The sequence below is a fragment of the Caenorhabditis briggsae genome (assembly GCF_000004555.2).
Source record: "Caenorhabditis briggsae complete genome, chrX, whole genome shotgun sequence".
In the NCBI taxonomy this organism is placed as follows: Eukaryota; Metazoa; Nematoda; class Chromadorea; order Rhabditida; family Rhabditidae; genus Caenorhabditis; species Caenorhabditis briggsae.
Window position 1 is genome coordinate 8,121,479 of NC_013491.2, and position 23,532 is coordinate 8,145,010.

Sequence of the window (23,532 nt, forward strand, 5' to 3'; positions counted from 1 at the left end):
TTGAAAAAAAAAACCGGGACACGCAAATTTCGAAATAGAGACTTCCACGAAAAAATTGAGGAAAAGTTTTATAACACAAAAAAGTATTTATCACAGTGTCGGACACAGAAACTTTATTGCCTTAAATAGTCACATAGAAGCCCACGCTATACGCGCACTATTAGGTCAATATCTCAATTTTTACAAAATATATAAAAATTTTGTCAACTGATAAAATGTTCGTAATATCAATAAAACATTCTATCAAGTGACAAGTTTTCGATACCTTTGGAAGAAACAGAGATAATTGAGCTCAAAGTGCACGTTTAGGGTAAGCTTTTATTAGATCATTCACGGTAATAATCAATTTTAAGAAGTCTTTTTTTGAAGCTCTAAAAATTATTTAAACGTGCTCGACGTCTGGAATTAGCAATGTCCAGAAATGAGAAATTTTGTTTCAGGGATTTGGAATGATTAGAATATTATAGCTTCAAGTCATTCAAGTCAAGAATAAACTAAAGGATTTGAAATAAACTCGGAAATCAAAGCTATTTTGAACATATCGGTAGGTAAAATCGGTAATATGGTGCCCACAGAACCGTCGATTTTGCCGTAAAACCTTTATTTATATGGTATTTGGATGTAATTTTTGAAAAACTGAGAAAATAAATCCGGTTGATCTTTCTGTAATTTCCGAAATAAAAACACATAGCGTAAATGCTTGGCTAGAAACCCATCTGACCGTCACCTTTGAGGTCAATTATTTTGATTCCTGTGGAAAATATCGAAAATATTTTAGCTGATAAATTGTTAATCGTAATATCAACAGTATTTTACGAGTTGACAGATTTTTGACATCTTTCATATGAATCAAGATCATTGAATTCAAGATACAGGTATGGGCGGGCTTCTATTAGTGGAGTTACTGCAGTTTTATGAACGAAAAATTGTTTTCACAGAACGTTTAATTCAGTGATTAAAATTTTAAACTAGCAAAATTTGTTCAACATGGTCAATATCTGAATTCTCATCTCTGAATTTCTTATTATATCAAGCAAAAACATGTGTACTGTTTTCTTTTTCAATCGCACCCATTTCTCCATTGACCAATTGATATATTTCGAACCGCCTTGATTTTAGTACTAGACAATAAATATAATATTTTCAGAAAGTTATTGTTCACTACCATCCCTCTTAACAACCCTCCACCAATCATTAATATCAAATTTCCTGATACCTTTTTCCTGATTTCCTGTTGTTTTCGGTTAGTATCATCAATACGACCAAATTTTAATTGTCTCTTCTCTTTCTCTCTTCTTTAGTAGCCGTGCGATATTTCCGGTCACAAACGGTTGATGAGATGAGCAACAATAATATCTGTTTTCCACAAATGGGCCGACAGATGCCGGCGGCCATTACTCGCGTGTTCATAAAGGGCCGCTCACCGAACAATACTGTTATTAGCGCTACCGAACACACTCATCTGGAAAATGCACTAATCGAAAAAAGGCACTGCATTTCAAAGCATGAATGACTAATGAGAGACACACCGTTATGGACAAGTAGCCCAAAAAAAATTAGGGGTAAAGTGGCAATTAGTGGATAGGTCGTTACCCAAGTTTGACTTTTTTGTAATACTTCAGAACATCGAAAATCTACATACAGTAGTTTTACTCTTTTTGTCGGAAGATTTTTAAATTGAAGTGCGCGAAATTGGTGGAATTGTTCCATTCACCATCCGCGCCACCGCCAACAAAACACAAGGACAACCAAGAGAGAAGGAATTTGTCCGGATATTTGGCAGCCGTGACAAACGACTGCTTTATGAACCCGCCAATTTTGATGTCACACCTGCAGTTTTATACTTTCTTCGGTTTGTCGTGGTCTCTAATCTTGCGGGGAGGCCAATAAGGGACAATTTTTCTTTTTGTTGTCAATTAAAATGAAATGATCTGATTTTAGGCAAAAAATTCGGTTTGGAAAATACTGTCATTAGTCACAAATTGTTACATGAATTCTACTAAACGTCTGATAGAAAACCGTCGTGCACTACGAGCCTAGTTATCTTGGTTTCTACAAGAGATAGCAAAAATTTGTCAACTTATGGAATGTTTGTCGCAATATCAGCAAGGTGTTATCAATTAACAGGTTTTTGATATCTGTTAAAGCAATTGAGATAATCAAATTAAAAATATAGGAAGGCCTACTTTAGAGCGTTTAAGGTATATGAAATATACCTAGAACGTCTTTTGAATTTTATCAGCTTCATAAAAAACTTGCAAACGGTTAGAATGAATCTTTGAAAAGTTACCTTGACTTCCTATGGGATAGAACTCGATAATTATTATCATCTGTTATTTCAACTCACTTATTCAATGGATGCAATCAAACCTAACAAAAACAGCGTCACTAAAATGTAGGCGCAACATATTTAATTGACGATTAACTCTTCTTTCTCTGTCTCCCCTATATTCTCTTATCTAAAAAAACAATATCAAAAATGACATTTCCGGAGACAACTGACAACATATGGTCACCTGCTGTCTTCCAACTTGCTCCTCTTTTTACTGTCTTGCGCAAAAAGTCAATTATATCCACCTTGTTGTTAGAATCACTGGGCAATTAAGAAACAGTCGCCAAAGGTCATAATTAGGACAATGAGTTGAAAGTTGCCGAAGAAGAAAGCGAAAAAAAAAGAATAAGGGACCCCGTGAATTGACCACTTGTTGTCTATTATCCTTGTTTCTTGTCGGAAGTATTAGGAATACCCTTGAGACCATCCGATTCCCAACAGTCAGCTGCCATCATTGTCCCGCATCATTTGCTCATTTATGACTAATAATTGAGGAAAAGTATGGAGGAGATCTGCGGAGAAACAAATCGTCCTTGGCAAGCTGACAGACGGGGGGAGCGATGGATAATGAAGAGTATCAAATCGGAAGTATTATAGCATCATTTTCATGTTTTATGACTAATGAGGGACCAGAAATGAAAATGGAATGTAATGTTTCGCAGCTAAGAAAAAATACTACTGCTTTCAGAAATGTCAGCAAGTCAAATTTTTGAATTCAAAAGTCGGAGGTCGGAATTCTTGACATCTCTAACAGCTATATCATAAAAATGCTGAAAATAACAAAATTAACTCAAATACAATGTGTACCGCTTTAAAACGTTTATCACTCTTTGCTGGAACCCTTAAAACAATTCTGAAATGACGCTATTATTCTGTTTAGTTTACTCTATTCTATAGTTTTCAGGTAAACCGAAAAACTCTGAACTTTTTTTGAAGGATTTTGAAGTTTCCATGAAAATGTCTCAATATGAAGTACCTTAACTGTACTTTGTCATATTTTAGTAGGATTCGGAAACGGTCTGCATCACTATCTGAACAGCTTGCTGTCAGAAGTTGCGAGCGACGGTCGAGTCGAGAAAAGAATTTGATATCTGTTGGTTTACAAGTTTCCCTGGAAAACGATATCAGTTAATACATCTCACGGTGTGGTCAAGATTCTCATACTTGCCCGTTCTTCACTTGATTTGATTTTAGAGAGACCCTATCAATCAAGGGTTTTACCGAAAACTGAACAATTTATTTTCGAAAAATCAAACGTTTCGTTAAACCGTTTCCAGTGATCGTAATCGTCATCAAGAACACGTAGAAATTTTCGCTTGCGTAGTTCGCCCACCTCGCTTTTTTTGGAGGTCATCAATGGGCTGATTGAGACAACGACACCAAAAGGAAACACAATATCTGCTTTTCAAACCACCGAAAACAATCAGATTTCGAATCCATCGGTTTCTTTTGCTTTTTGTTCATACGTAAGTGACTTTGGAATAATTCAAAACTTGTGTTTTTGGGGAAATCACAAGAAAAACTATTTTGAGTGGTTAGTGAGAAGGCCTGTATCTCTCAAATCTAAATCTCTCGTCTTTTTCTACGTTTTCCGATTTATTTCGAGAAAGTGGAAAAGGTGCAGATGAGGCTTCCAGATAAGAATGAGACTGTTCCGTGTTCCCTTTTCAAACAAAATATTTCAATTTAGGATACCATTTAAAAAATTTCCTGTATTTTTGTCTGTGAAAGTCAATGTAGGAGTTAAATTTATAAGCAAAATATCAGAAATGTGGCACTGCTACCGGTACAGCTACATGGTTGCAAAGTCCGATATAGACGTGGTGCGATTTTTAACCCTAAAATGTCCCCTGAATTGGTTGTTGTTCTACCCGCAATAATGTCTAAAATATCAAACAACCAACAATCGTTTGATATCTTCTCCCGTACGCATTCTCTTTCGTCATGCCAAGCACAAATTGTTTTTGTAGCCACTAATGACCTTCATGCCTTCTCTCCTGATTGCTTCTTACCTTTCCCAACTGATTCTAGTGGGAGAGACAATGAAGAAGACAGATACAATGAGGTGCTGTCTCTTTTTCACCTCACACACTGACTAAATGAAAACGTAGATTATCGGCGCCGGCGCCAACATGCCAAAGGTTAGACACAACTCGTTCGCGGCGAGAACTACGCTGTGATTTCGAATATGCGGCCTTGTAGAGTTCTCATCGTCACTTCTTTTTTTGTTGTGAGCAATTTCATGCAACGTTTAAAGTTGAAATTTTCAGAACGAACGCAAATCTTGGCATGTGGAATGCAGGGCATGCAGTAGCTGTCAGAAACAGCCAACATATGACAAGCCAAAACTCTAGGTTGTTTCCAAAAAAGAAGCAATTGTGGTAGTTCTGATTTCAGCTATGGGCACCACCAGGAAGCCTGTTTTGCTACCGTAAAGCGTTCAAGAACAGACGAAGCTACCATTGTAGTTGCACCCGACCATAAGGAGTATAACACCCGCCTCTTGCTTCAAAACACAGAATTTTCTGCTCCTCGATCGGTCATTGGTCCATCATTCCCAACTTTTCCTAATATTTTACAACCGGATACAACAGCAACCATCCCACAAAATGCATCAGCACCAATTAGTGCTCTACAAATGGCCGAGCATTTTATCAAAATTATGTCTGCAGCCTGTGGTTTGGAGTATAACATTGAGGAGGAAAATAAGCCTACAAAACCGAAAAGAAAGCGACCAGCGAGAGTAAATAATAGTGTTTTTAAGTGCCACTTTTTGTTTCATTTTAGAAAAGGCATACAGCTCCAACAGAGGAAGATGCAAAATCGGCTATTCTTCCAATCTGTGACATTACACCTTTCGCTGACAGTTTCACTCCTACAGCCCAACTTCAAACAGAGAAACCAAAACGAAAGCAAATATCGAAAGTAAAAAATTATTTAAAAAGACGCATGAATTGTATAATTTTCCAGAAAAAAGCTGCAGCGTCTCCAGCTCTAGTGGAAACTCTTCTTCTTTCATCGGAAGTTTCGATAGGGCCATTTTCCCTTGCTCTACTGGATTATGGCCCACAAATCGTTGCTCTAGAAGTCGAGGTTGAAACATCAGAAGGGTCACCAGATAAAGCTTATCTTCCAACGAACCAAACTACTGATGTTCCGCATGCCAATAACCAAAATGTGGCTTTTGTTGATAATCAAGACCAGGCTGACCAAGACATGATCCACAACCATGATGGTGGCTCAGTCCAAGTCAATTCTAATTCAGAGTTCTACGATGAAGATTTTGAGATCGCTCGAATCATGGTCGAATCCCTTCCTTTTGCGGAAGCTTATAAGCGTCCTATGATTCCGACCAGGGAGTCAACTCCAGAATCCCCTTCACCTGACTCACCAAGATCTTTTTCGATAATCAAACCACCAGCTGGATCCTCCATTGATTCGTCGTCAAAAAACTCAACACCAGAGCCCACCAACTCACCGGAGACAGCACAACCTACAAACTCAACGCATCTTCCTTTTTTTCGCGAAAGTAAATCGAGCAGATTGATGCCGGCGCCGTGTCAAGTGTGTCGTAAAAATATCAAATATGCATCGGACAGAAGAAGACACATACTCTTTCATATGCGCTTGAAACCGTGAGCTTACATTTGAGCTTAAAATCGCTAACTAACGTAAAAACTGTATTTGAAGAACCAGCTCTTCTTTTGTTAAAAAGTATCGCTATGCGACCCTTTGAAAACAGGGACCCTTCTGTTAAATGAACCCTTCTAATACAGGTTTTACAGTACTTTGTTTCAGATGGAAATGCACAACCTGTTACACTGGATTCACTAGAGCCACTAATGCAGCATTTCATTTTGCAAGAGAACACCCAAATGATAGAACCAAACCCTTTTTCTATGAATTGTAAGTAAGGTACCATAGAAACCATTGGTTATACGTATATCTTTAGGACCCGAGAAGAAGAGAAAACAGTCAAACGGAACATGAAGGAATATTTCATCGATGAAGTACCAGAAAAGCCAGAAGGTGGTTTCGTTGACGCTCCTGAAGAAGTCGAGGAGCCAGCCGAGCTTCCAGATTACGTAGATCAAAATCGTTGGTATGCGGAAGAGTTCATGAAAGATAACACAGAGGAGAGAGAAGATGATGATAATACCACGGAGAAAACGTCTTCACCAGAGGTATCCGATGAAGAGGCAGATGTTGAGAAAGAAACAGACAAAGACGTCAGACATATGATCACAAGACAAGGAGATGCTTGCAAGATTTGCTCAAGAGAGCTGAGCTTTGTGTCCGACCAGCGACGTCATGTATTGTATCATTTGGCTATCAAACCATGGAAATGTCCACTATGCAAAAAGTGCTACACTCGCAGAAAAACTGTGGCCAGTCATTTTGTCAAATCTCATCTTAATCAAGAATTTCAACCGGCTGTTTACAATTTGTAAGTGTTATTTTAAGACCTGACTATCTAACAGTAGGAAGATCCAATACTTGCACTTAGAGCTCAATTATCTCAGTTTCTATAAAAGATAACGAAACACCGAAAATTCTGTCAATTGATAAGATGTTAGCGTATCCAACATTTCAACAGTTGACATAATTCTGATATCTCTTAGAGAAATATAAGTAATTGTGCTAAAAATAGGGAACTTTTGTTAGTGCGTTTACGGTAACTTAAATTTTTATAGATCTGAAAAAGATAAACAATTAATTGACCAAAAATGGATGGACTACTTTCCAAGTTACCGAAGGCTTTCAAAATATCGATACCACCCTAAGGTAAAATTTGAGGTTATTCACTGAAACAAAATTAATTTCAGGATATGCATTTCCGTCGAGTTACGTGTCATGTGTGCAGCAAAGAAATTACCAACTCATCCGGTGATCGAAGAAGACACATTTTGTCCCATTTGAGAATCAGGCCGTAGGTTTAATGAATTAATTTTGAAAAATGTTATCAAATTCGAGATGGAAATGTTCGCAATGTGACAAACGGTATTACAGACCAGATAAAGTTATCAGCCATTCTGAAAAAGAGCATCCACTTGAGCAGGGTCAACCGGCGGTTTATAAAATGTAAGATAGAGTGAATGCTCTAATAGAAACCCTATACGTGCATTTGGAGTTCAATAGTTTCGTTCGTTTCCTGCGAAAGATTTCAAAAACTTGTTTTTTTATGAAATGTTTTTCAACAAATTACAAACATTGAATAAAAATTTCAGATCCGAAGCCGACAAGAAACAAATCGAGCAAAAAATGAGTATTTCCCGGGCATGAAAGCATGAAACGAGTATTTCCCGGACATGAAATTCTGGAGGAAAAAATTCAAACTTCTCGAGGCGTTTCAAGAATACGATTTTGAAGAATACGATTTTGAAAGAATACAAGTTTGAAAAATTTACCAAGCTAACAAGGCAAAATTTATGAGTAGAGTTAGTTATATATCAATATTTCTAGTTGAAAAAAATAATTGTGGTTTTTATATTGGTTTTAATTGTGGTTTTATAATTGTGGTTTTATATTGTGGTTTAGTATTTGAGTAATTAAAAAAAGTTGTTTTTCTAATCAGTTTTTTGTGATCTTTTTTATGTTTCTGGTCTGATAATTTTCTTATTGTGATATTGAAATTTTTTTCAAAGTAAAACATTTTCCCACAGACATGCCATTTTCGGAAAAATGTCGTATACAACACACGCACCCATCTACTAGTAAAACACGGAATTAATTTCTCCGCAAAACTTTACACATCAATCGCCCGCAATTTTCATTAATTCTGGAAGTCTAGCTTTAGGTACGATGACCTTGTTTTTCTCGGAGATCCTGAAAGCCGCAAACCTCGCAAAAATTCCTTTTAGTCGACCATCCAGACAAATCCAATATTTTATGTTTTTCTTGTTTTTCCGTTTTTGAACCAATCCTCCTAAATTGACGTGAAGGTTCCCTTCTCTACTCACCCTATTTTTACGAAAATTACCACCCGGCTACAAGAGGCTAGACTTCAAGAACTGCAACTATAAAACGGATAGCTGTGTTTGTAGATGTGCCTGCTTTTTTTCGTCTCTCTTCAGTGCCAACACATGGGACCAGCATAATGAGGACGTTTTTTTCTTCGCCTCTAAATTTCACCCGACACTAAACTTTTGTATACTTGTACCACACAAACACAGATTTACACCAGTCACAGATTTTTGCTCTCTTTCAAGTTCTTTGAACAATAACATTTTTTGTTCAACGGGATTGTTTATATTACTAAAGTTGTTATACGATTTCTGGAAAGACCAAAATAAGTCCCAGTCTGTCTTGTCCGACCAAAAATTCTAAATTACATTTCTCACTATGTTTTCGATATGTTTCTCAAAATTCCTAATCAGTCAAGCTTCCTATTTTCTGGAATGTTTTTATACTCAAGGAAGGAAAGAGAGTTAACGAAGTTTTGTGATTCTATTTTTTTGATTCTCATTTCAGCGTTCCCAATTTTTCCAATTTCTGGTGTTCCAACAAATATAACCAGATTTCGTTTTTTCTTGGAGTCACCGCACTTTCAAAGATCGTGCGTTCGTCATTCTTTGTTTGTTTTCCGACATTTGAAAAAACTGAAACCGCCGGCTTGTTTTTGAGGATCCCTTCTGTGTATATAAATCTCTTTTCCTTGTCTGATACTATCTTTTTTCCGCCGCTCATCGGTTTGCATCTGACGTAGTCCGCTTCGAATTCTCAATCCATCTTCCAGATACCACTCGAGTCATGTTTATCCTGCAGCTCCTTTTGCGGTTCCTTCGGCTCAAAAAATGCGAGGTACTTTTTTTCGGCGTTCTTTTTATTTTTCAGATTTTTGACTGGTTTTGCATATTCATTTTTCACAGACATTTTGAAGGGGTGGGACATGAAAAAAAGGTCAGGTCATATAGAAAAGGGTAAATCCAATAGTCGAGATATTCTATATTATTTGTGTTGGGTCTATTCTGGTGTCAAAATGGGAGGATATCAACGTAGGACGAGTTCCAGGTCGACCAAAAAAGCCACTACAGAAAATTCTAAACCAACTGATGAGGTGAGAAGTTTCCTTTTGAGAATGGTTAGTTCACGGAGACTAGAAATTTGGTTTTAGATTTAGTTTCCAAAACTGAAAATGTACGGTAAATGCTCTATGAGAGGACGACCCTGTACGTGAACTTTGACTTAGACTACCTCGGTTATTTCAGAAAACATAACAAGTTTTGAACTGATTAATTACTTATTATAATGACACCAATATTTTCTCAGTTATCCTGCTTTTGATATCATTCACAAGAACCGAGATAAGTAGGCTCAAATTAAGAGAGGATTAGAGTAACCTATCCTCCTAAATCAAACAGTAGTTGGGTCAGGTTAATTGTGAATTGTTTAGGTAAATTTGTCTAGAACTACCTTCTGAAAATAAAAATTCTGAGCAACATGTTAGATATGTTGCACAACTGGGCTACGCTGCCAAGAGATCTCAAAAACCTGTCAATTAAAAAATATTTTTAAAAAAGATGAACAATTTCTCAGTTGACAACTTTTTCATATCTTGGATAGAAAATGTAATGAATTGGATCAAATGTGAACCCCGTCTATTACAGGTTTTACGACAACTAAAAATACTTTTTTCAGCTAATTTTTTTAAAATACCCGAAGTCACTATCCCTTTTTTCCAGTGTAACAAATCAAGCACATCATTTTTTCCATAGAACCTCCTTTCTAAAAACGTATCACTGAATTAATATGACATTTTTGTTTTTCACGCATCTAGAACGCGGAAAAAATAACAGAAAAGGAGAGACAATAGGAGAAGCTGTTATTTCCGCATGAAATTAGGAGACTCATAGGGCCCACCCAGTGCCTGATCGCATTATATTCTTCCTTTTCGTTTTATTTTGTTGTGCTCTGTACACGAATCCCGGGAAGTCTTCCTGGATATGTATATTCCGAAAAGAGCCGTACTTTAAATGATGTGACACTCTTGGAAAACGAGTGTGAAAGAAAGAGAGAATGGAGCCCGGCTCAGCTGGTCCTGTGTACCAGCTCAATTACGTTTTGATGTGTGGTCCTCCACACATCCAGTTCGTTGATAGTTTTCTAATTTTGGATGAATCCCCGCGTTCTCTACATTCATCACCATCCTATTTTTTTAGATTTTGGTTGCTTTGTTTTTGTTTTTCCTTCTTGCTCATCCGGTGGATCTATACTGTACATCATCGGGATTTATTTTTGAAATTTTTTTTAATTGTATAGTTTGAGCTCAATTAATTGGAAATAACAAAAAATACCAAATGATCCCTTTCCTCAATTAGTGTTCAATTTTTTTTCAATTCTTCAATTTGAGAACGGAAGAAAAAAAAAATTGAATACGATGAAGGAGGGGTCTAAAAATAATGAAATGCACATTACTTATCCCCCGAGCTCTCATAAAATTGCACTTCTTCCCCTCCGTTCCATTTTTCCAATTCTTAACATCCCAACGCTTATTTTGCGTATTTGTCAGGCCTCATCAGATGCACAATCTCCAGAGTAAAAAGCAGGCATTCGAGGTTGAGGTTTTAAAATCATTTCCAATTGTATTTTGGTTTTTAATACCGTATCTTTTCCAGCATGCAAAGCCGTTCACACTGCATTGCTCATTACTCATGCTTGTCCTACTGTACTCGTTTCTCGGTGGTTTTGTTTTCGACCGGATTGAAACTGATGCACACGCCGAGATGAAGCGAAATGAGAGAACAAATCGAACATCGTGTGTTTCTCAAGTTAGTGTTTTTTATCATTTTTGAGTCATCTTGCTGGAGCTTTGATTACTAATTTAATAGGGTTCTCATATTATATTTTCTGTAACTAGATTAGGTTTTTTATGGCTCGTTCTTTTTTCCAGATCCTACATTCCGTACACAGATGGAGCAGAAACTATACTCATCAAGAGCAGTTAGCGGAACAAATTGCAGATTGCTTCGAGCCAGAAAAGTAAGAACTGACACGAAGAAAGAGTTTAAAAACTGAGCAATGAAATTGAAAAAAATTTCAGAGACGAACGAAGCGAATGGAATTTTGTCACCGCCACCTTGTATGGTTTCGGTATTGTGACAACTTTAGGTAACTCAATATTTAAAAAAAGCTTCCACAAGATCTCTTACTACAGGGTATAACAGAATTGCACCGATAACCTATACGGGACGAATGTTTTGCATTGTATACGGTATTTGCGGAATACCAGTGACAATGATCATAATTGCTAATGTGGGCCAGTACCTGAACAATTTCGCTGGAGACTCTAGACGGAAGGTGAGCTAAAGAGGCTACTGTAGTACATACAGTGACGTTTAATACGATATACAAAATGTTATCAGTTGAATATCGGCCATTTTGGCCATTTTCAGGAGGCTGGAGCTCGGCTGTCATGTAGCTTCATAAGATTTTGGACGGTTTCAAAGAGATCTAGATTGAAACTTTGCATTCACAAAATTTTGAAAATTTCTGCGTTTTTCCAGCTATTTGCCGATTTTCGAAAAAAAAACCCTTTCTGGCCCGTTTTTGTACTGAAAAGGGGAAAAGGTCACTCAGAAATCAGCTTTTGCTGGAAAATTAGGCATATTCAAAATAGCTCTGGAAATGCGACTTTTTCAATCTAGGTCTGTTTTTTACCCGCCAATTTATTAATGATCAGAGACTTGGCAGACAAGCTTCAGGCTTCTGAAATTTATCGAATTCTTTGAAAATCGACTGAAAATTAAGTTTTTTTGTATCTTATAGCACAGTGCAGTAGAATTTAAGTTTTTTTCAGATTGAAGCCTACCGACAGCAGAGAAGAATGTCGAAAGCGTCACTAGCCGGGAAAGTTTATAAGGTATTTCATTTTTTCAGCAGTTTCTTTTAGACAACTCATTCTCTTTTTAGGAGTCTTCAATTCAAGTCACATCACTGGCATTGTTATGCGTTTTTCTAGCCTATGTAGGCGTTGGCGCTCTACTGCTACCATTGTTAAATGGAGAATTAGACTTTTTCAACGGTCTTTATTTCAACTTTCTTTGCCTAACAGCGATAGATTTCGGACAACTTGTACCGATACGGGTCGAACTACTGCCTATCACATTTTTGTATGTGTGCATTGGTCTGGCAATTACAACCATTGCAATTAGTAAGAGGAAATTTTTCAAAGGCGATTTTCTATTTTTCATTTTAGACATTGGCTCGGAGTATATGAAGAAGCTTCACTATTGGGGAAAGAAGATGAAAAATGCGGCGCAGACGAGAATCTGGTTCGGAGGAAAAACGTGAGTTGAAATCATGAGAAAAACGTTTAGTTTACTTTTATTCAAATTGAAAATTATTAATATTTCGAAGTTTCTAATAACCTTTGCGAGTTTCAGTTTGAAAGTAAGAGATTTGCTCCACGCGGTTGGTAAAAAATGTGGTGTAGAACCTGGTATGATTGATGCGCTAGACTTGGAGAACGTTGTGGAGAGAACTATTGCAATTCAGGTGACTATCCAAAATTAACATTTTGAAAATAAGTCTAAAATTTATTCCAGGAAGGCCGTGAACCTCCAGAAGATCTGAACGACGAGCCTCGTGAACCCTCGCCACGCTCTATCATCCACTCTCCATGCTCAACACGACCATCCAACCCTCCAATGAGCCCACCATCACCACGTGAAGACCACCCGTTTATATTCAAAATGTACACTCAATTTCTTGCTCAATTTGTTTTTAAATAGACTATTTAGGGATACTCCTGCACCACGAAGCCCATTGCCGCTACCCAGTTATGAGTTGGATATCAAAAAGCCAATTTTTCAAGCGCTCTCCAACGAGTTCATGAACCAATCGGCGCAAGAGAAACTGTTTGATGATCTCGACACGTTTCATGTGGAATTGAATACTGAATTGGTTGAAGATAACAAATGCGAGAGTGTGATCATCATTGAACCACCGGCCACATTTGAAGACATGACCGTGCAAAGTAGTCTAAACGTTGAAGACTATGAAAAAGAGGAGAAAGGTAATTTTGGTGATCAATCAACTCGCTCGATAGTGATTTCTTATCAAATCAAGTAAATGTTTTCAGCTCCGAAACGGTTCCGAGAGAAGAAGGAAATGTATGGTCGTGATCCGCGTAAACTCTATGAAACGTATCAAGAGGAATGGGATAGACTGGAACGCCTATCGGACAGGAAGTGAGACTATTTTATTGGAACAAACAAAAAACATATAAATTTTCCAGACATGGCCCCAGGAGAAAATCGGTATTGAATCTTGCCACTTGTTCTCCAGAGCGCAGTGTATCACCATCCCCTATTAGACATTCCTTGACAGGAGAGGATAATAGGAGGAATTCCTAATTGAATTTATAACTGATTCTTTCTCCCTGAACCGATAAAGCTTCCACTCATTAAAACCACGAAACAATTTATTCACAAAGCAACCATCATCAAATTCGGAAATCATTCAAAGTTTGTTTTTGGATGTATAAACGGTTAACATGCACAGTCAAAAAAACAAACTGATACTGATCTCTCTCATTTAGGCAAATAATTCGGAGCATACACCAGTTCGAGAGTTCAATGTGCTAAAAAGCTATTCGGGAGTGGAGAATTAGATTTTTCGACTATTTACACCTTCCCAATTGAGGATTTTTCACACACTAATCGGCTCGTATTCTCTGAATTATTTGCCCTTTCTTTCTTCTTCAGTTATTTTTCATGTGACCTGCCTTGGCATCCTCTATTTCTTTTTTTGTGACCTTCTTTCCCCTTCCTCACTGACTAAGCACAGTCACATATTCGACCCAGATGAACTATCCGCACGCTACGCGATACGCGAGCGCGTTCGGCTAGAGTAGAAGAGCGGTAAGAGTTGCGTGTGCGTGGTCACAGACGAGGATAGATTACCTGCCACTATCCTAATCTTCCAATAAATTCTTTGCATATCACATGGACTTCCTTTACTTCGACAGTTCAAATTGTACGTGCTCTGGGATGATCAATTTTATACTTGTCTCATTATTCAGTGTGTAAGTATTGTTCCCAACTTCCCTCTCTCTTTCTCTTTCTCGAATTAGTGGATTATATTTATAGAGTTTTTGCTTCATTGGTTATGTATTATATACTGATGAACTTTCGCCATGATCGACGAATCAAACAATTGCTGGAGAAGAAAACGCTGAAAAGCTTGTTTAAGATCTTCTTGCAACGTGTCTACGAGAATAATGAATTACAACAGATGGAAAGAGAACTGCACTTTATGTTAGACTTTAAGAAAGAGGACACGCCTTTCAAGGTCCGTTTATATATTATTTAGGTATCATGTTAAAATATAATTCAGAAACTTCTGGAGAATGATGAGGACGAATCAGGACCAATTTCAAATGAGTGCTTGGACTCTCTCTACAAAGTTCGTGTTTCTTATCATCATTAAATCAGTATTCATTGTTTCAGAAAAGTAGTGGAAAAGATCACTCTCTAGAGAATATGCTGACGTTGTAAATACTCTTAATCAAAGCAACCGCTTTTCGACTAGCCAGCGAATTAATATTCTGTAGTGTTAGAAATCAATCACCCGATCAGAGCGATCGAACATTTTGCTAACTGAGTTTCTAACTGATTTCTTTCTATTTTTTTTCTGAAACGATAAAACTTGGTCTAAAAACCCTGAAGCAATTTATTATGAACACAGCCAAGCACATTATCATAAGAAACATAAAAATATTATACAAAGGAATAGAAATAGATCACCGATTTTTTTTTTGGAAATGCGACACAGAAATTAGATCTCATCCAATTGAACCTTAGACACGGCATCCTTGGTAACAGTGTAGAGAGTAAATCCATCCAAAATGTGCTCTCCCTCCTCGACGTTGTGTGGAAGTTTGACCCAGACTGCCTTGGACTCCTCATCAAAGACGTTTCCCTTGAGAGCCCAGACTTCTCCATTGAACTCACTTGCATGCATTCCTTTGAGCACTGATCCAGCAGCCACGATCCACGATTTGGTGTCCTGGTTGACGAACGAGCAGTGGGGTCCGGTGAAACCGAATCGTGGGAGGTTCTCGTGTTCTCCCTCGATTTCCACATGACGAGTGGTGTTGGTCTTCAAGTCGGCGATGAAGAATCTGGTTTTCTCCCAACGGAATCCGCACCCGTGAACTCCGTAACTGACGAGTACTTTGTCGCCGAAGACTTCGGCGAGAACTGCTTGACCTCTCTGAAAAAGATTTTATGGTTAGTAGCCACGTATTTTAAAATTTAGAAAGACTTACCAGTGGATTAGCGTCAACATCAATTTTCGAAGTGTTCTCGATAGTTGCAACATCTCCATCAACGGTGAGTGAGTAGATTTGAATATGACCATCGTCATCTCTAGCCAAAACAATGTTAGATCCATTTGAAGTCACTCCGGAGGCAACAATCACATCTGGCTTTTGGCTCTCGGTGATGGCCTTGTTTGCTGGAGCCTGAAAAAAATAAGATTTTGTCAAATATTGTTTTTACTAAAATAATAATAACTGATTTTGAGTCACAAATATTAAAATTTCAGTTTGGCTTCAAACTTACAGTCAATTTAATCTCGACAAACTTGTTATCCTCCCACTTGAAGAGTTGCTTGAATTCGATGGCTCCGAAGTTGAGGAAAGTGAGCAAGTAGAGCTTTCCATCTCTCACGAACAAGGATTCCTCCAAATTCTCGTCGCTGGCTAGTTCGGAAAACTGAAACATTACAATTTGTTGTAAACTGTGTCTAATAGTGGTCATCCGAATGCTTCAGTTGAAAATTTTCAACTTCGAGTGTTTGAAGCGGGTACGTATCAAAGGTTTTTCAGACACTCAAGGTTTGCTAATTTACACTGAAAACATTAATAGCAACCACACTCAATCTTAGCTTCAATAACTTACATCATGTCTCTCCCAGTGGTTGGTTTCCTTGTCGAAAGTAAGAACATAAGTTCCCGGAAAGGCGACACGATGACCCCAGTTGTGGGTTGGTTGGGCGACGTCTAAAATATATTGAACTCTTCCAATCAAAATTTCAAAAGGCTTGCTTACATTGTCGGCCCACCAAGGTGAGCTTTCCATCTTGAAAGAAAGCGTAGTGATGGTCGCACAGTTCACCAAGACTTCCGAATCCGTCGGCAATTTTCTTGGACATTATTGAACACTGAAGTGATGGAGAAAGTTAGTGCAAATTGAAAACGCAATACAAGGTTTATAAACAAACCCGGCAGGCGACCAGGAAGTAACGAATAAGTGAAGAAGTGAGGAAATATATACTTTAGAAATCAGATGAAAAAGTTGTCCGAATCGAGATACCGGTTAATGGTCATAGGTGAAACTAAAAATTGGAACTTTTGTGAGAAATAGTTCCTGATTTGTTTGATATGAATTCGTTGAAAAGGAATTCTCTTTATGGGATGAGGAAAACGTAGAATTACGAAATAAAGGAAAAGGAAAGATATGAAATTGATAGTTTTATGTTATTTGTTATGTAAACAGTGGAGGAAATACTGGTTTACATATGAGGAGGAATTCTCAATGAAGGCTCCGAGACATTTCACCACCGAAAAATATTTTTCGGAGTTTCTAAAATGTTTTTTATTAGAACACAATCTGCAATTTGAAAATTTGAATATTATTTTTTTTTTTTTCGAAAAAATCTTCTTGAATTTTTTGGAATTTTAGGTTGTGTTTTTTAAGAAAAAGCATACTTGAAAATTCTGAAAATATTTTTGTAGTTCAAAACCTTTGCAGTTGCGAAACGTCAGGTGGAAAAATGTCCCTAAATTTCAAGAAAGATTCAGAACGGAAAAAAATAAATGTGCGGCATTTTTTCATTCTTTAAAAAACGACCTAAACGAACAGTCTAAAACACGAAAAAAGACCTGGAGCGTCCAGAAGGGTTATTTCTAACCGAAAGTCCGGTTTTATATACTCTGCTATTTGCAATGTGGCGAATGACTCAGTGTGCGAAAACAAACAATATTGCGAAATGCATTTTATGAATAGAAAGTCGAGAAAAAACGAATTGCATATGTAATCCGATGTGAATATGATGCCACTGGTAAACACTGGTTCTTTTTTTGGGAAAATTCTATGGGAACCATACAGAATTATTGCTAGAAATCGCTGGAATCGTGTGGGACTCTGATCGAAAACATGAACAGTGGCCACTGCCAAAAAAACAAAATTCAGATGGGAATAACTTTTTAGTGGGTCAAAAATCTGGAATGTGAGCTTTGAAAGTTAAGAATTCAAACAAGAACAAATACAGTATCCAGAACCTAAAAAAGATTCCTCTAAAAATCTAGGAGTAAGTGATAGATCCACTGCTTATTTTGAAATCTACAATTTCAATTTTTGTTTTTAGTTGTTTTTTACAACCTTTTCTGAACAACTAAAAATAAAAGAACTGTTAACACTTCTAGAACTGTGATATTTGAACGAAATGATACTTGAAAGAAAATTTCAGCTATCCTCTCTCACATTTGGTCCCTTTACTTCCTTATTATTCAGCTACTCCATTTCAAGTTGTGTATTTATTCTCGAAATTTCCGAAAAAAAACATCATCTTTTGTTATTTTTCTTATCTATTTTTCTTCTCCTTCTCTAAAAGAACCTTGATGTGTTCAGCATGTTTCGTTGACGTCTCAGAAGGGTAGAAGAAGAAACGACAATTGTCAAGTGTATCTAACCTGCCCAGTGGCGTCTGCCAGTAAACCGATCAAGCGCACGCAAACAACGACACTCCGAAAATTCCGCATTAGCTCCATTCGACAGTCTTGGTCCGTACAGTTTGTTTCGCTGATCGAGCGACCTCTTTTTCTCGTTAACCTAGACGCTACATTGTGTTGGCGGTCCCTCGTTCGTTTCTGCCCGCGTTTTGTTTTTTTATCTGCGCCTCCTCTTTTCTAACACTATTCCTAGTTGACCACTGTGCGCGCGCGCAAACTGCGCGGCCTCTAAACCGGTGCGAAAGAAATACGCTCTATTGAGAACAGTGTTGTTTTTGTTGTTCTCGTCCTCGCTCACCTCATTTATTCAAACCATTCTTCTTTCCGATTGTTCCTTTTTTATTTGCTCTCATTTTCCCTCATTTTCCATGGACTTTTGAATTGAATCTGTCTTTCTTTCTTTCTGTGTCCTCCGTTTAGCCAGCCGCTGGTCGGAGTTCAGAGATAAGACTGTAAATTCAAAGAAGAATCACCCGTTATCGATTGGCGCTGGTCACTTGCCTCCTTATCTGTTGACAAGTCACAAACAAGACACTGATTCGGCAGCACCCTTTTTGAAATCAAATCAATCTCAACGAATTATATTTTTGTTTTGTTGCCTACGTGCCCTGTGGCTGTCCATCTTCTCTATCTCTTCTTCCCGTGACCGTTTGGTGCACTGGCAGTTTTCTTTCTCTCTTCTTCGTTTTCTTCTCTCATCTCTTTTCACTTACGCGCTGCAATCTTCTAAATGTCACGCACACAACAAAGTTGCACTACAACACACGTCGGGACTCTTCTTCTTTTTCTTCACCACTCGATCTGAGCATTGACCGCTCAGACTCTCCCATCTTGTCGTTTTTCTTGCAACTCCTCACTTTTCTCGTTCTCCTTTTGAAAATCTTAAAATTGTTTCATTTTTCAGAGACTCGGGTATGTTGTCCCGCTTCGCTCGTCAACTGGCACTGCCAGTGTTCAACGGTGTTCTTCATGTAAGTTTCGAAATCATTTGGGACGTTTCAAGTATCTTCCAATTTACAGCCAACCCGTGCCACCAGCTCCATCGCTCATACCATCAAGGTCGCCAAGAAAATCGATGACACCCGCGACAAGGCTCTTCTTGGAGGAGGAAAGAAACGTATCGATGGTCAACATGTTCGCGTGAGTCTGATAATTATTGGGACATGTTCACAAAATCTGTTTACAGGGAAAGCTTACTGCTCGTGAACGCATTGATCTTCTCTTAGACAGAAACACCTTCCGCGAGTACGATATGTTCGCCGAGCACACCTGCAACGACTTCGGTATGCAGAAGGAGAAGTATCCAGGAGATTCGGTTGTCACTGGACGTGGAGAGATCAACGGACGTACTGTCTTCATCTTCTCCCAGGATTTCACCGTTTTTGGAGGATCCCTTTCCTCGATTCACGCCAAGAAGATCGTCAAGATCATGAGAGAAGCCATGCTCGTCGGGGCTCCAGTCATCGGACTCAACGACTCCGGAGGTGCCCGCATTCAAGAAGGAGTTGAATCCCTTGCCGGATACGCCGATATTTTCCAGGAGAACGTTCTCGCTTCGGGAGTTGTTCCACAAATCTCCATGATAATGGGACCATGCGCCGGAGGAGCTGTCTACTCTCCAGCTCTTACTGATTTCACCTTCATGGTTCGTGACACTAGCTACTTGTTCATCACTGGACCAGATGTCGTCAAGGCCGTCACTAACGAGGAGGTCACTCAAGAAGAACTCGGAGGTGCCAAGACACACACTGTCACTTCTGGAGTCGCTCACGGAGCATTCGACAATGACGTTGACGCCCTCATGAGCCTTCGTGAACTCTTCAACTATCTCCCACTCTCCAACACCGATGCTGCACCAATCCGTGCTGCTGAGGATCCATGGGACAGATCAGTTCCATCTTTGGACACTGTTGTTCCATTGGAGAGCACTGCTGCCTACAACATGAAGGATGTCATCCACGCACTTGTTGACGAGGGAGATTTCTTCGAGATCATGCCAGACTATGCTAAGAACTTGGTCATTGGTTTCGCCAGAATGAACGGACGCACCGTCGGAATTGTTGGAAACAACCCGAAGTTTGCCGCCGGATGTCTTGACATCAACTCTTCCGTCAAGGGAGCTCGCTTCGTCCGCTTCTGCGATGCCTTCAACATCCCAATCATCACTTTGGTTGATGTCCCCGGATTCTTGCCAGGTAAATTTTAACACAGAACCTATTTTGTAACAAAACTTGCAAATTCAGGAACCTCCCAAGAGTATGGAGGTATCATCCGCCACGGAGCTAAGCTTCTCTACGCTTTCGCTGAGGCTACCGTTCCTAAGATCACCATCATTACTCGCAAGGCCTTCGGAGGAGCTTACGATGTCATGTCTTCCAAACATCTTCGTGGAGACATCAACTACGCCTGGCCAACTGCTGAGGTTGCCGTTATGGGAGCCAAGGGAGCTGTCTCGATTCTTTTCCGTAACGACAAGGAGCACGCCGTCCAACACGAGGAGGAGTACACCGAGTTGTTCTCCAATCCGTTCCCAGCTGCCGTCAGAGGATTCGTCGACGACATCATCACTCCATCGGAAACCAGAAAGAAGGTGTGCGAGGATTTGAACATGCTCGAGAGCAAGAAATTGGCGAATCCATGGAAGAAGCACGGAAACATTCCACTCTAAATCTCTAAAACTCGTGTGAAACCCCTTTAACCCATTTGCCATTTTACCCGACCGGCCGTTGGTCCGGTATATATGACGTGTTTAATTTTTTCAAACTTCCAGTCTCTATACCTTATACGCTAGTTGCGTAATTTCTCGAGTATTCCCGTCCCACCGCCTCACCACTTTTTTTTTGTAATGCCATAATTGAAAAAATTGTATTTATTTCTGTCCAGTCAAATAAATAGGAGAATTGATGTGAAATTCAAACTGTTTTGCGGCGCATGGTGCCGCGAGTCATTGCTATCTGACTTCTTTTCTTGACTAGCGAGTTTATTCGGGTTTTCAGGAATCAAAAAACAAATTTTAATAAACTTAATAATTTATTATTTTCATTCCATAAGAATTGATTGTTATTAGTACGAGCTTTTTGTTTGAAATCATAGATGAGGTGGATACAAGAATATCAATTAAAGAACTCCGAAGAACTTGGCAACACTTGTCAGAATAGCGCGTTGCACTGGTGGAATCACTTGCTCAACATCTTCAACACTTGGAATCTGAAGTTTCGGCAGATCTTCAAGCTTTGGCAGAGTCATTGGCGCCATGGTGGATGTCATTTGAACTGGAAGAACTGCAAGTGGCATTTGTGCGGCTGGAACACCGGCAACGACTTGTGGGGCGGCGGCAGGGGCGGCTCCAGCTGCGGCTCCTGTGGCAACGACTTGTGGGGAGGTTGCTCCAGCGGCTCCAGCGGTTCCTGGAGCAGCGACTTGAACGATTTGTGGTTGTTGGAACATCATTGGTTGTGGGAATGGTGGAAGTGGAGCGAACGCCATTTGTTGCTGCTGTTGCTGTTGTTGTTGTTGGAATTGTTGGTTAGCAAGAGCTAAAATATTATGAATGGGATATTAAAATTATAAAATCCGAGATTTATGGTCGCTTACCTTGTTGTTGTTGTAGAGCAGCTTGTTGCTGTTGAATCATAGCAGCAAATGGATCTTGGTAGTACTGTGGTTGTGGCTGTTGCTGTTGTTGCTGTTGGGGTTGGGCCTGTGGTTGAGCATATTGTGGATATCCAGAATCTAAAATTTCAGAATAAAAAGTCTGTTTACTAGTCTTGAAATCCTACATTGTCCATTTGGAGCGACTCCATAAGCTTGTTGGGAGAACTGTCCGTAAGTGGCAGTAGGAACAGAGTTCTTAGGGAGGGCTTGTGGCTGTTGTGGAGCGTATGGCTGGATATTGAGGGTTTGAGTTCCTTGAACTTGTGGGACTGTGGCAGCTGGTTGTTGTGTAGCTGTTGTAGATGTAGCTGGTGGCTCAACAGCGGCTGCAGCTTCAACAATGGTGTTCTCCTGCTTCTTGGTTTCAGTTTGTTCCTCATCAAAACATGGCATTCTCTTGATGGTGGCCACATAGACAACGCTAGAAATCAGTCATGCGTTAAACTAATTCGGCTTTATCTTTTTTGAAACTCACGTTCCGTTTTTGGAAACAGTCTTGCTCAAGTTGGAGATGTAATCGAAGGCGACTAGTTTGCCGTCGTCCAAAACTTCTCCTCCGACAACCAATTGTCCCTGCTTGACGACTGCATTTCCACGATCCTGCGAGTTGATCAGGACTTGGTAACTGCAGCATTTCATCTAAAGATACTAATGGGATAAATGCTTTCAATGAATTGTTACCTCAAGTTTGTCGGTGAAAGGATCGGATTGTGGGGAGAGTCCTCCAACCCATTCTCCTTCTTCGCAAGTATTGGATTTATACTCGTCGGTACAAATCTGAAAATAGAGAAAATGAGAGAATGATTAATATTGCTCAGATTGCTTACAGCCAATTGTGGAACAAAATTTGGATTCTTGCTTGGGTTCTTGATGAATTGATCGGATCTTCTCAAGTATCCATCGTCCTTGCCAGCGACTCTGTAGAATTGAGCGGTTTCTCCAGCTCTGGTTCCGTTAGCAGTCCATCCGAAACACTTTGGCCGGGCACATCCTAATACAGGGAATCCAGATCGTAGCACCTGCAGTGTTCAGATGAGGCTTGAGCTCGTTATCAAGCTTTAGCACGCTTTGCACCTTACCTGGAAGGTGTATGGAATGGCAGACTGTCCACAGTAAGAGGCTAGTGCCACCGGCAGAAGAGCCAAAAGATAGAAAATCGGCGTATGCATGTTCCGAGAAACAATTGGCAGGTTGAGATGTTCAATGAGAAGAAGCGCAAATGAAAAGCTTCAAGGAGGTGGGGCACAAACCACCGCTTCTTTTCCCGACAACGACAAGAAAATAAGGTCATCAAAATGTCTTTTCTCCCAGCTTTTCCCTCCATATCTCCCGTGTTGCTGCGACGCGAATCGCTTGTCGTCCCTCGTTTCGATCAGATTCCTCAAGATAAGAGCGAGAGTGAAAGTTTGAATTCGTTGGGGGGGGGGGGAGAGATTGAAGAAAGTGGACAGGATGATGAGGGAAGAAAGGGCCAAAGGGGCATATTCTCGTATCGTATTCTATCAGTGCAACACTTTCACTTGCCGTGTTGTTTGTCACCAATAATCCGGATTGTTCCCTTCGAGATTCAGTTTTTTATGCAGTGGCTACCTAATTTTGTATCATTCTCAAGCTATATGACCAATGCATGAAGATAACATACGGAAGGAGGGATTCTATCAGGTATACCTATAACTACTGTACCTAACCATTTGATAGGCAGAAACGCATTTTAAAGTCTGATTATTGGCCATTTCTACTATTTTCAGGAGTCTGGAGCTCCACTGTCAAGTTTCAAAAACTTTGGAGTTTCAAAAACTTTGGAGAGTGT

The 23,532-nt window shown here is 39.3% G+C and overlaps 6 protein-coding genes across 6 annotated transcripts; 3 read left to right on the forward strand and 3 right to left on the reverse strand.

The window, feature by feature from the left end:
• Positions 1-4,317: 4,317 nt before the first annotated feature.
• CBG27628 lies at positions 4,318-7,615 on the forward strand (the record flags this gene model as incomplete). The annotated part of the gene is made up of 9 exons (XM_045239438.1): positions 4,318-4,397; positions 4,603-4,686; positions 4,730-5,075; positions 5,120-5,257; positions 5,303-5,967; positions 6,285-6,779; positions 7,027-7,117; positions 7,159-7,262; positions 7,561-7,615. The coding sequence occupies 9 exons, from the start codon at positions 4,318-4,320 to the stop codon at positions 7,613-7,615; spliced, it is 2,058 nt and encodes a 685-aa protein (XP_045099468.1).
• A 3,236-nt stretch (positions 7,616-10,851) lies between these two features.
• Positions 10,852-13,686, forward strand: Cbr-twk-16 (the record flags this gene model as incomplete). Its single annotated transcript, XM_045239439.1, has 12 exons — positions 10,852-10,893; positions 10,948-11,100; positions 11,223-11,311; positions 11,373-11,440; positions 11,487-11,629; positions 12,129-12,191; positions 12,242-12,618; positions 12,715-12,826; positions 12,877-13,025; positions 13,072-13,346; positions 13,413-13,521; positions 13,569-13,686. 12 exons carry the CDS (start codon positions 10,852-10,854, stop codon positions 13,684-13,686), a joined length of 1,698 nt encoding a protein of 565 aa, XP_045095336.1.
• A 1,423-nt stretch (positions 13,687-15,109) lies between these two features.
• On the reverse strand, positions 15,110-16,489 carry CBG14129 (the record flags this gene model as incomplete). Its single annotated transcript, XM_002644274.1, has 5 exons — positions 15,110-15,547; positions 15,603-15,797; positions 15,898-16,050; positions 16,237-16,337; positions 16,387-16,489. 5 exons carry the CDS (start codon positions 16,487-16,489, stop codon positions 15,110-15,112), a joined length of 990 nt encoding a protein of 329 aa, XP_002644320.1.
• A 584-nt stretch (positions 16,490-17,073) lies between these two features.
• Positions 17,074-17,172, reverse strand: CBG27629 (the record flags this gene model as incomplete). The annotated part of the gene is made up of 1 exon (XM_045239440.1): positions 17,074-17,172. The coding sequence occupies one exon, from the start codon at positions 17,170-17,172 to the stop codon at positions 17,074-17,076; it is 99 nt and encodes a 32-aa protein (XP_045099469.1).
• Positions 17,173-18,982: 1,810 nt separating this feature from the next.
• Cbr-pccb-1 lies at positions 18,983-20,736 on the forward strand (the record flags this gene model as incomplete). Its single annotated transcript, XM_002644275.1, has 4 exons — positions 18,983-19,039; positions 19,089-19,208; positions 19,255-20,263; positions 20,312-20,736. 4 exons carry the CDS (start codon positions 18,983-18,985, stop codon positions 20,734-20,736), a joined length of 1,611 nt encoding a protein of 536 aa, XP_002644321.1.
• Positions 20,737-21,185: 449 nt separating this feature from the next.
• Positions 21,186-22,891, reverse strand: Cbr-wrt-2 (the record flags this gene model as incomplete). The annotated part of the gene is made up of 7 exons (XM_045239441.1): positions 21,186-21,604; positions 21,663-21,800; positions 21,848-22,143; positions 22,198-22,361; positions 22,404-22,499; positions 22,550-22,741; positions 22,802-22,891. 7 exons carry the CDS (start codon positions 22,889-22,891, stop codon positions 21,186-21,188), a joined length of 1,395 nt encoding a protein of 464 aa, XP_045095337.1.
• Between the last annotated feature and the right edge of the window lie 641 nt (positions 22,892-23,532).